General features: G+C 41.1%; 1 protein-coding gene across 2 annotated transcripts; it reads left to right on the forward strand.

Moving 5' to 3' along the window:
• The first annotated feature begins 236 nt into the window (after window positions 1-236).
• On the forward strand, window positions 237-12,733 carry ccdc62 (coiled-coil domain containing 62). 2 transcript variants are annotated; one of them, XM_060908891.1, is made up of 14 exons: window positions 237-424; window positions 571-722; window positions 815-855; window positions 3,654-3,752; window positions 3,954-4,146; window positions 5,356-5,522; window positions 6,784-6,885; window positions 6,978-7,149; window positions 7,676-7,777; window positions 8,485-8,573; window positions 11,011-11,111; window positions 11,703-11,802; window positions 12,170-12,436; window positions 12,532-12,733. In XM_060908891.1, exons 2-14 carry the CDS (start codon window positions 608-610, stop codon window positions 12,580-12,582), a joined length of 1,599 nt encoding a protein of 532 aa, XP_060764874.1. In that variant the 5' UTR covers window positions 237-424; window positions 571-607; the 3' UTR covers window positions 12,583-12,733. The 2 variants fall into 2 exon arrangements, with proteins under 2 accessions (XP_060764874.1, XP_060764875.1); XM_060908892.1 differs by having other exon boundaries at window positions 12,173-12,436.
• Window positions 12,734-12,746: the final 13 nt, after the last annotated feature.

A 12,746-nucleotide genomic window follows, 5' to 3' on the forward strand; every position in this document is an offset into this window, starting at 1 on the left:
GCAATGTTAGGAGTCCAAAAATATGCCTGACATATTCTTTCACATATAATAACTTTTTAGCCTTGAAGTAAAACATAAATGCTTGTATAACTAGCACATCTTGAAAATATAATTGCAAAGCAAAAACAACTACATCCAGAGAATGTAAATATCCGTGAGATATTTGTATTATTAATTATTTTAAGTCAGGCAATATCCAGGCGTACCGCAAGTGACTCTCGTCAAAACAACGAATTTCAAAACTGTTAAAAATGCTATTGGCTTAAACAGCGAGCTAACTTTTTAACTAATGTAACCGAGTCACACATTTAAATCATTATTCCTGCTAAAGTGTAAAAGTAAAACTTGTGTAGCTAGCCTAAGTGTAACGGTTTAAATATTTGTTTCTATTAGTAGTCTGTCTATAAAGCTGCTCGTGCTACAGGTCTGAATTGGGTTATTATAATTATTGTTTCTCTTTTTACAGAATATTATTAACACTCATAAGTTATTGTGGCACTTAAGTCTTAAATATTTTATAAACTATGAAATGACATTTGTTGTAAACCTATAAATTACAAACTGCTACAGATCCAAGACCTGCTAATGAGATTAATGACAGGAGCTGATGATGTGCAAGTCCACATTTCCAGCTTGTGAAGACAGAATGGATGAAGACAGACAGAAAGACAAGTTTAAATCCAAAGGATTTGGGAACAGTTTGGGTTTGATGTCTACAAATGGTAATTAACATAAAAGTAGAAGGATAACTAAAACCTTATGGCATAAGGCGTAATCGAATAACTATTAATAAAACTTTTCCATCATTTTGTAGGTTTTCTGTTTGACCCCTGGCACAGCACTCCTGTAAAAAAGGTATGCAGGTCTTCTGAAGATTCAGTAAAGCTATTTTGAGGTAATATGTGCAGATAGTAGGCTTATGAAAGGAATAAAACATTTTGGGGTGTGCTGTTATCGGAAAGTAATCAACAACGACTTGAGGGTGTGAAGTGATGTGGATTGTTTTCAAATAACATTACATGCCGAAGTGTATTATTATTCATAAACCACAGCGATTTGCCAATGATTCCAATTTCTATCAGAATTGTCATATGTGTCATAACTGTTTTTCCATATATACATATAAATAGTTACATTTAATGTTGTAGAAAGACTGCAAAACATCTTTTTTCTCTCTTAAAAACACAAAAAGGGGCGGCACGGTGGTGTAGTGGTTAGCGCTGTCGCCTCACAGCAAGAAGGTCCTGGGTTCGAGCCCCGGGGCCGGCGAGGGCCTTTCTGTGTGGAGTTTGCATGTTTTCCCCGTGTCTGCGTGGGTTTCCTCCGGGTGCTCCGGTTTCCCCCACAGTCCAAAGACATGCAAGTTAGGTTAACTGGTGACTCTAAATTGACCGTAGGTGTGAATGTGAGTGTGAATGGTTGTCTGTGTCTATGTGTCAGCCCTGTGATGACCTGGCGACTTGTCCAGGGTGTACCCCGCCTTTCGCCCGTAGTCAGCTGGGATAGGCTCCAGCTTGCCTGCGACCCTGTAGAAGGATAAAGCGGCTAGAGATAATGAGATGAGAAAAACACAAAAAAAATTGCATGTTGGAAGGCGTGTTCTAGAGAAGTCAGAAAACTAATATTAGAGATAATGCCAGTCTTGAATCATCGTGAAGGGGTGGTTATTTCACAGTAATGTCCAGCTCACTGTACAGCCCCAAATCAGAAAAAGTTGGGGCAGTATGGAAAACACAAATAAAAAAGAAAGCAACGGTTTCTAAATTTACTTTGACTTGTATTTCATCGCAAACAGTATGAACCCAAGATATTTCATGTTTTGTCTGGTCAGCTTCATTTCATTTGTTAATATCCATCCATTTCTGCGTTTCAGGCCTGCAACACATTCCAGAAAAAGTTGGGATAGAGCAATTTAGGGCTAGTAATGAGATAAAATAAATAATGAGGTGATTTGAAACAGGTGATTGTGATCATGATTTGGTGCAAAATCATTATCCAGGAAAGGCCTAGTCTTAGAGGAGCAAAGATGGGCCAAGGATCTCCAGCTTGGATATTTCACTCTCGATGAGGCGTAATATCATTAAACGATTCAAGGAATCTGGAGGAATTTCGGTACATAACGGGCAAGAGCACAAGCCTAAGCTGAACACCCTTGATCTCCGATCTCTCAGACGGCACTGCATCAAGAACCGTCATTCATCTATAGCTGATATAACCACATGGGCTCAGGATTACTTTGGCAAACTTTTGTCAAGCTACAATACAGAGTTACATCCACAAATGCCAGTTAAAACTTTACTGTGCAAAAAGGAAGCCTTATGTTAACTGTGTCCAGAAGCGATGTCAACTTCTCTGGGCTTGGAGGTATCTGGGATGGACCATCACACCGTGGAAACGTGCACTGTGGTCAGACGAATCAGTATTCCAGGTCTGATTAGGGAGAAATAGACACTTTGTGCTCTGGACTAAAGACATAAAGGACCATCCAGACCGTTACCAGCAACCACCAAAAGCTAGGGTCTGTCATGGTATGGGCTTGTCAGTGCCCTTGGCAAAGGTAACTTACACTTCTGTGATGGAGCATTAATGCAGAAAAGTACACAGATTTTGGAGCAACATATGCTGCCTTCAAGACGACATCTTTTCCAGGGAGATTTCAACAAGATGATGCAAAACCACAAATTACACATTACAAGGGCAGGTCTGTGGAAGAAGAGGGTGTCTGTCCCCTCTGTCACCAATAGAGAATGTGTGGAGAATTTTGAAATGAAAAGTATGACAATGATAACCCTGTACTGTTACACAACTTAAAACCTGTTTGCAGGAAGAATGGGACAAGATAACACCTGAAACACTTCAGCACTTGGTGTCTTCAGTTCCTAAACACCTTTTAAGTGTTGTGAGAAGGAATGGCAACATTATAAAGTGGTAAATGCTTTACCATCCCAACTTTTTTTTGAAATGTGTTGCAAGAATCAAAACTGAAAGAAGTGTTTATTTTGAAAGAACAATAAAATGAATGAGGTCAAACATCAAATAATGTGGTGTTGTATTGTTTTGAGTGCAGTACATGTCAAAGATTATATACAAATCGTTCTTTTCCGTTTTAATTTCAACATACCGTCCAAACTTTTTTCTGACTTTGGGATTGTACATTATCCCACTTATTACATGACTACTTACTAAAGAAATCAATAGTTTGAAACAAAAATATTGATTTTAAAAATGATTTTTATTGCTTCCACTAATGACATAGTCCATAGCAGGAAATGTACAGAAATAACAGACCATAGAATGCTATAATTGAGCAATCAGAATCAAGTATTCAGCAACTCTGTAATAAATGTTAAAGAAACCTCTCCATATGGAAACCTTCCCCATATCAACGATTATATGATTTTCTTGCTTAAATAATGTTTACTATTAACCTTAGATTATCTTGGAGTATCTTGTGTGCCATAGAAGTCCCTGTGTAACATGTTAGAATGAGCATATTAATACAAACCTGTGAGCTGAATTGCAGCTGTCAGAGCTGCTGTTTCTAGAAATTAATCAACACCTTTGGACCAATTAGAATCAAAAATTCAACATTGCTGTGATATAAACAAATGTTAATGTCCGATTCGTAAAGTGTCCCTGACTTTATTTTTAAGCACACAGACGAAGGCAGCATGGCACGACAGCCTGCAAAGAGCACAGATAATAGCTCTGCCCATCAGCAATCATCTCTCTCGGTTATGCAGAGGTCTCAGGTAAATCAGTGTGGTTTTTGGTGACCACAGACTACCAGCTAAACAAAGGTGAACTAGTACGAATTAGGCTTCCTTTATTTTAAATAATAACAAAGTATACTATTGTGCTACTATGAAGCTTATTTTTAATGATTGAATCATTGTCGTGTTATCAACGGCTTTGATAATAATAGCTACCTGTTGTCTGTGTGTTACTGGTAGACTCAAGCACGCGATCTGGAGAGCTCAACCATCCAAAAGCAGCGGATGGAGCTGCAGCTCCTCATAGCAGAGCTGAAGGATCGGGATCAGGAGCTCAACAGCATGGCTGCAGCTCATCACAGACAGCTACAGGCCTGGGAGCAGGACCGCCAGAGAGTGCTAACTCTGGAGCAGAGGTGTGCACGCCTTGAAGGTAAGTTTATTAGTAGGAATATAAAGTAGAAATCAGTTGAAGCATCGAGCTGAACAGATGAAGATTAAAGGCTTGAGGGCTTGGGCTGGTTCACTGACTCGAGTCTGAACTCACATTGTTCCTCATCTCATTACCTCTAGCCGCTTTATCCTGTTCTACAAGGTCGCAGGCAAGCTGGAGCCTATCCCAGCTGACTACGGGCGAAAGGCGGGGTACACCCTGGATAAGTCGCCAGGTCATCGCAGGGCTGACACATAGACACAGACAACCATTCACACTCACATTCACACCTACGGTCAATTTAGAGTCACCAGTTAACCTAACCTGCATGTCTTTGGATTGTGGGGGAAACCGGAGCACCCGGAGGAAACCCACGTGGACACGGGGAGAACATGCAAACTCCACACAGAAAGGCCCTTGCCGGCCACGGGGCTCGAACCCGGACCTTCTTGCTGTGAGGCGACAGCACTAACCACTACACCACCGTGCCGCCCCACATTGTTCTTGTTATGAGGAATTAATACCTCACCCACAGTACCTATTCGGGGTGTAGCGCTACACTCCTGTCACGATTCAAATGGATTCATGATACTGGCTTCACGATTCAATTCGGTTTGCATCTTGGAATATTTTGAACAAAATAGTAATGAAGAAAATTTCTGACTGAAAAGACTGTTTTTTTTTGTTTGTTTTTTTTTAGTTCTGAATCATAAAAAATGCAAAACAGTAAATTTAAAAAAAAAAAAGAAAATGAGGTTTACAAATGCAAAATACACTACAGGTTCACCATATCTTAAAAACAAATGTTGGTAAATTCTCTCCAAAATTTGATTGCATAAACAAACTCCCAGACCAGTGGAAAATTATTGACCGATACATAAAAAACTCTATAGCAGCACCTGAGGCATCATTTTAACCAGAAATAGAGTTCCAAAGTCGGCTAAAATGACCGTTTGCGTGAATTGCAATATTGATGGTTACAAAACATTTCATGGATCCCTCATGTCCAGACTAAAAAGGTTACTGATTATGAAGGAATGATTATTGTAGGTGGCTTGAAATGGCTAATGAAGACCTTTTTCCTCTTTAATTTTGGATTTTCATATAATCTCTGTTATATTGAGATTTATAAAAGTGTCCATTTTGATTGTTTCCGGCAATGCTAACAGTCTTAAATATAAAATCTAAACATGTGGTTTCTGTCACTAGTTGAGCTGCAGAAGCGCAATGAGGTGATCCGAGCCATTAGCAAGCGTTTAAAGATGGCGGAGGTGCGAGAGCAGGACAGCCGCACAGAGCTCAGCAGCATCCAGCAGCGGATGCAGGAGCTCAGTCAGAGACAACAGCATAGCAGTCAACAACACCAAGACCTGGAGGTAACTGTTTCGTGTCCATCTCTCCTTATTTAGAAGCAGCTGTATAGTTTAGTTACATCAAATATGACAACATGCAGACATTTATTATCAATAGTTCAGACTTGAATCATAAACAATGCAAAACAGCATGCGTTTTTGTCTATATGAAGTTAGATAAATTTTAAAAAATGAAAATGAGGTTTACAAGTGCAAAATAAACTACAGGTTCACCATATCTTAAAAAACAAATGTTGGTAAATTCTCCCCAAAATTTGATTGCATAAACAAACTCCCAGACCAGTGGAAAATTACTGACTGATACATAAAAAGCTCTATTGCTGCTTTTCCACTACAAACGCGGCTGAGTCGGGCTGAGCCGTGCCGTGCTGAGTTGGGCTGAGTCGAGCTGAGCGGGGCTATTGGAGTTGCATTTCGACTGCCACCGCGCTGAACCGTGCTGGCTGGAAGTGGGTGGACACATTGGGTGGAGTTAGCGAAAGTGGGTGGATGTCACGTGATGTCGTTAAGCGGCGCAAACAGTGACATCAGTGATCTTTTAAGCGGTAGTCTCACGACCCGGACAGTAAACAATAAACATGGAGGACATGGAGTCGTTAGTGTTGCTGGTCTTGGTGCTGTGGCTTGTTGTCACCGACAACGCCAACAGATACTGGCAAGAGCGTATAGATGAGGCGAGGTGCATAAGGCTTCAGAAATTCTCGTAATTCTTCTTCTTCCGGGTTTACGGTGTTTACAGATCCCAGTGTGCTCGCGGGGCGTGTGTGGGCATGTGAGGACACTCCTCCTCACCAATCAGTGCACAGGGGAGTGTCTGCTCACGCCCCCAGCCTCACTCAGCTCGGTTTGGCTCGCTTCAGCCCCACTCCAAAACCATGCGAGTTTTGGGTGCTAAGCAGGGCTGAAGCGAGCTGAGTCGTGCTGTTTTGAGATAGTCGAAACGCGAGCCGTGTCGGGCTGAAGTGAGCTGAAAAAGGGTAGTGGAAAAGGGCCATATAGCAGTACCTGAGGCATCATTTTAACCTTTTAACCAGAAATAGAGTTCCAAAGTCAGCTAAAATGACCGTTTGCGTGAATTGCAATATTGATGGTTACAAAACGTTCCACGGATTACCTACAGAACATATGGACTACATACAGGACATACTGGTTTTAAAAAGATTAAAACAGACACCATCAATACCATTATATGAAGACTTTCCTAATTTAGTGTCTGTGTGTTTGTTCAAATGTTTTGATATTGAATGCTGATGACTTTTCACAGGAGAAGAATCGGAGTCTGAACTCGAGCATCCTGACTCTCTCATCCCAACTTGGCCAACTTCAGGCTCATGAGGAAGAGCTTAGCTCCATGCTCAAACTGAAGGTTGCTCTCCTTCATCTTGGGCTCTTTTACTCTACTATGGGCTGATGAGTGTTTTTTACAATTTATTTCTATTTAAATATGTATTTACTTAGGACAAAGATCTGACGGAAGCCACAAATCACATATTGGGCCTAACTGATCGGCTACGGGAATCGGAATCATCGTTAACAGAGTGCCGGTCTCGTGAGAGCAAAATGTTGCAGGAAACGGAGGAGTACAAGCGCCACTTCAGAGAGGCCAGACGTCAAAACGCTCAACTAAAAGGTCAAAATCTTATCGCTTGAGGTTTTTGCACTTGGGTTACACCAAATCAATGAAAAATGATAAAAAAAAAAAATGGCCGAGTCAAAACCCAGACCTCAATTTGATTGCGAATATGTGTGCAGGGCTTGAAAAATCTACCAGTCTAATAGAGCTTGAGTGATTTTGTTCAGAAATTTGGGATAAAATATCAGGATCCAAAGCTGATCAAGACCTATTCCAAAAGACCTGCAGACCTTTGTGGTTCTACCAAGCAAAGTATTTTGCACATCTAATGGTAAAAATCCTAATTAAGTCCATTTCAGTTTTAGCTTGCAGTACTGAGAAGTGAGAGAAATTAAATTGTGGGGTCTGCCCAACAAAAAATTGTTTTTTAGGAAGTAATGACACATTTCCTCTTTCCCAATTGATCTATTATTATGTCTTGAAACCTTGTGATATATTTTTGTATTGAACCATGTATAATATGATGTAATTTACTTTTGAAAAAAAAAAAATACCAAACAAACCCCAAAACATTTTCCCGCAGATGAGCTTCAGGAGAAGACTTTAGAGAACAACAGTCAAAGAGAGGAGCTCATTCGGCTTAGACAAGAGAACCAGCTGCTCAGGAAAGAACTGGCACTCGCAGGTAGAATGATATAGAAAAGAAACTAAAGTCCTTATTTACAAAGTGATGAATAGTTTCGCTATTAAACTGAATAACATAAAGCTGGGGCAGCACGGTGGTGTAGTGGTTAGTGCTGTCGCCTCACAGCAAGAAGGTCCTGGGTTCGAGCCCCGGGGCCGGCGAGGGCCTTTCTGTGCGGAGTTTGCATGTTCTCCCCGTGTCGGCGTGGGTTTCCTCTGGGTGCTCCGGTTTCCCCCACAGTCCAAAGACATGCAGGTTAGGTTAACTGGTGACTCTAAATTGACCATACGTGTGAATGGTTGTCTGTGTCTATGTGTCAGCCCTGTGATGACCTGGCGACTTGTCCAGGGTGTACCCCGCCTTTTGCCCGTAGTCAGCTGGGATAGGCTCCAGCTTGCCTGTGACCCTGTAGAAGGATAAAGCGGCTAGAGATAATGAGATGAGATGAGAACATAAAGCTGTAGGTACACTGAGTACGCAGTACACTTCCATCACATTGTGTAGTTATTACTGATCTACTAGATGCCTGTGTGTCTGCATAATTTTCATGCGTGTTTATATTCTTGTCATTTCCATAAGCAAGTTTCATTTATTTAAAATGTACTGTTTCTACACTCATTTTATCCCTGATGTTGCTGTCATGTTTCCTTTAAGGCTTTTTGGGTTGAAAACAATGTTCATGCTTTGTCACTCTGTGTGTTGCTTAGATGAGGGTGAAAGCTGGAAGGAAGAGTTACTCGCGCTCGCACGTTCAAAACAAGAGCGCACCGAGTCTGAGCTTCTCTGCCTGCGACAGGTATTTCCTGCTTAAGATTTCAGGAGATTTCGCTGAACATTGCTAATAATGAATGGCAGCTAGTTTCCATTAGCTTCCCCATCCTCACTTTTCACTGTTAATATTTCATTAGCATGTCCAGTAAACCTTGTGAAGCTCCTTTAATGATTTCATGTGTGTTATCAGTCGTTCAAAATGCCATCGCCCTTTCCATTTTCTCGCTCTTTATCTGCCGTCTGGTTTTTCAACATTCCTCCAGTAATTCTAACATTTCTCCTCGAGAGGCTCAGTTAGACATGAGCTTGAGCTTGTTCTGTGTTTGACCCAATTTTAAAGCCTTTTATTTTTGTAGATTTGAAGAAGTATGGAAATTCAGAAAACATTTTGGGTATTAAAATATTGAGACAGTATCCATTGTTTCTAGACTTTCCATTATTGTTCTCCACTAATGCAGACTCATTATAAATATCCTTTTTTCCCTTTTTTTTTTATTTACAACAAAATTTAGCATGGAAAAATCAGTTTGGGAAAAGTTTTATATCTGGGACTTTTATGACGCTTCACATACAGTGGGGCAAAAAAGTATTTAGTCAGTCACCAATTGTGCAAGTTCTCCCACTTAAAAAGATGAGAGGGGCCTGTAATTTTCATCATAGGTACACTTCAACTATGAGAGACAAAATGAGAAAAAAAAAATCCAGAAAATCACATTGTCTGATTTTTAAAGAATTTATTTGCAAATTATGCTGGAAAATAAGTATTTGGTCAATAGCAAAAGTTCATCTCAATACTTTGTTATATACTCTTTGTTGGCAATGACAGAGGTCAAACATTTTCTGTAAGTCTTCACAAGGTTTTCACACACTGTTGCTGGTATTTTGGCCCATTCCTCCATGCAGATCTCCTCTAGAGCAGTGATGTTTTGGGGCTGTCGCTGAGCAACACGGACTTTCAACTCCCTCCAAAGATTTTCTATGGGGTTGAGATCTGGAGACTGGCTAGGCCACTCCAGGACCTTGAAATGCTTCTTATGAAGCCACTCCTTCGTTGCCCAGGCGGTGTGTTTGGGATCATTGTCATGCTGAAAGACCCAGCCACGTTTCATCTTCAATGCCCTTGCTGATGGAAGGAGGTTTTCACTCAAAATCTCACGATACATGGCCCCATTCGTTCTTTCCTTTACACGGATCAGTCGTCCTGGTCTCTTTGCAGAAAAACAGCCCCAAAGCATGATGTTTCCACCCCCATGCTTCACAGTAGGTATGGTGTTCTTTGGATGCAACTGAGCATTCTTTCTCCTCCAAACACGACAAGTTGAGCTTTTACCAAAAAGTTCTATTTTGGTTTCATCTGACCATATGACATTCTCCCAATCCTCTTCTGGATCATCCAAATGCTATCTAGCAAACTTCAGACGGGCCTGGACATGTACTGGCTTGAGCAGGGGGACATGTCTGGCACTGCAGGATTTGAGTCCCTGGCAGCGTGGTGTGTTACTGATGGTAGCCTTTGTTACTTTGGTCCCAGCTCTCTGCAGGTCATTCACTAGGTCCCCCCGTGTGGTTCTGGGATTTTTGCTCACTGTTCTTGTGATCATTTTGACCCCACAGGGTGAGATCTTGCGTGGAGCCCCAGATCGAGGGAGATTATCAGTGGTCTTGTATGTCTTCCATTTTCTAATAATTGCTCCCACAGTTGATTTCTTCACACCAAGCTGCTTACCTATTGCAGATTCAGTCTTCCCAGCCTGGTGCAGGTCTACAATTTTGTTTCTGGTGTCCTTTGACAGCTCTTTGGTCTTGGCCATAGTGGAGTTTGGAGTGTGACTGTTTGAGGTTGTGGACAGGTGTCTTTTATACTGATAACGAGTACAAACAGGTGCCATTAATACAGGTAACGAGTGGAAGACAGATGAGCCTCTTAAAGAAGTTGTTACAGGTCTGTGAGAGCCAGAAAACTTGCTTGTTTGTAGGTGACCAAATACTTATTTTACCGAGGAATTTACCAATTAATTCATTAAAAATCCTACAATGTGATTTCCTGGATTCTTTCCCCCCATTCTGTCTCTCATAGTTGAAGTGTACCTATGATGAAAATTACAGGCCTCTCTCATCTTTTTAAGTGGGAGAACTTGCACAATTGGTGGCTGACTAAATACTTTTTTGCCCCACTGTAAGCTAAGACTAATAATAAACAAATAAATATAAATAATTGTTGATATTGGGAAGTTTTCTGTAAGTAGTGTTCACCCTTTTTAATGGTCAGAGGTAAAGCACCCTGTCATTGATTACTTTCCTATAACAGCACACCTCGTTCAGTTTTATTCTTTACATAATGTATATTTTTGCACTTTCCTATCTCCTGAAACACTTGGAGATAGGAGTAGGTGTGACGGAGTCATAATATCAGAGGGTGAGAGAGGAAGTTGAACACTGCGTGTTTGTGTGCGATGTCCTAGGTGTGTGAGCACCAGCAGAACGATCTACAGCTCATGAAGCTCAACCTAGAGACCACTAGAGAGGCACTGATGCAGTATGAAAGTCAAAGGTCTCTTGCAAGGTAAGTGAAAATGACCATAAAATCATTAATAAAAAAAAAAAACAACTTATTTGAGCAGTTTTAATTGAAACGTCTGTGGTTTCAGTGAGGAGAGTGTAGCAGGAGCATGTTGTGCTTTAGAACACTGTAACCATCAGGAGACAGGGATAGGAGAGTGCCATAGCAAAAGCCTAGTCATCCTTGAACAAAGGGAGAATCACACAATCACCACTACTATGTCAGGAGAACGTCTGCTGCGAGATGGAGAAACAAGTGCAGAGCTGCAAAACTCCAGTCAGTGGCAGTGATGGTCCTTCAGCTGAGCTAACAGGAGATATTGGGGGGGAACGTATATTCTTTTTCTTATTATAGAAACTTACTATAGAAATTATATTTCTGTTTCTTTTAAATACCTGATAATTATTGGGATTTTGTTTTCGAGTAGAGGTTTTATTTCATCCTCGGGTGGTTCAGCAACACACTCTGCCATTTTTCTTTCTCTACTCACGATATATGAGCTGATAGCCTAGTAGCAGAGTAGCCAATCAGGGCACGCGATTGCTCATATCCAGTGAATGTGGATAGAATAATAAGTGTTACCCTTGTACCCAGTCCAGGGGATATGACTTGTGTGTATGTGGACTGTTCTACACCCTCACCACAGAAGAGGATGAGCCCTGGACTTGCAGAAGGCACAACACTCAGCAAACAGGTAGTACACCCCATTACAGTTAACACTGCCTCCCAAAAACATATCAGTAGGTGGATTGACTAAGACAAACTGCCCCTCATGCCCAGTGTTCTGGCTCTAGATCCATCATGACCAGGATAAGTCCACATTCTTTAATTTTGAAATGAACACCACATTGAATGATGTCATGTCAATTCAGTTATTGTTGTCATCATGGACATTATGGTACATTATCCAAGGAGTATTCATTGCTTCAGAATTGGTGAACTGATGAGCAGGGAAACCTCTTGAAAATTACATTTAAAGCCCTGTTACATTGACTTCCTACAACCAGACAATGAGTTGAGCTGAATGACATAAGCCTCCACTACATTTTTTTTTTTTACAGCAGCAGAAGGCATTCACCTCATCCACATGTCGCTTGAAGCGCTTGTTGGCGGAGTCGCAGCAAATGGTGGCCAGTCTGGAACTCTCTTCCGGACAACCTCTAAGCCATTCCCAAAGCCCTCCAAGTCACAGCTCAAGTCCGGGCCTGAGTCCCACTGTTTCACACTGTAACTCTGACTGCAACCTCAACGATGGCTATAACAATACTGAGAGTCGCGACCAGTTCCAGTCTCCCAATAATAGTCAAGATGAAGGACAACTAAGAAGGGTACATCTTGTGCTCTTTCTTTGCATTTCAATGAAGAATTGCATTCATCAACGTGTAACTTGAAATTAAAGCATGTATTTTTCATTTCCCATCAGGATGGCTCCCAAATCCACAACATCAGCGGTTCACAGAAAACCAAGCAATAAGGTCAATAGATCTTTGAGTAGACGTCTTTGAACTTTGAAAACTGACCAACACGGACATATTAACGGTGCTTCCTGTGGACATAGCCATTCCTCCATCCTGCCAGCTCATTTGAACACAAATAAATACTTTTAAGGCAACCAAAGAGTGATGGTTACAAATAATT

Source organism: Neoarius graeffei, chromosome 25 (assembly GCF_027579695.1).
Source record: "Neoarius graeffei isolate fNeoGra1 chromosome 25, fNeoGra1.pri, whole genome shotgun sequence".
In the NCBI taxonomy this organism is placed as follows: Eukaryota; Metazoa; Chordata; class Actinopteri; order Siluriformes; family Ariidae; genus Neoarius; species Neoarius graeffei.

Excerpts from the sequence above, each read along its gene's own strand:
- ccdc62 (XM_060908891.1), top strand. The coding sequence starts at position 608 with ATGATGTGCAAGTCCACATTTCCAGCTTGTGAAGACAGAATGGATGAA. Across the intron at positions 7,150-7,675 it reads TCAAAACGCTCAACTAAAAG|ATGAGCTTCAGGAGAAGACT; the intron begins GTCAAAATCTTA and ends ATTTTCCCGCAG. Across the intron at positions 11,803-12,169 it reads GCACAACACTCAGCAAACAG|CAGCAGAAGGCATTCACCTC; the intron begins GTAGTACACCCC and ends TTTTTTTTACAG.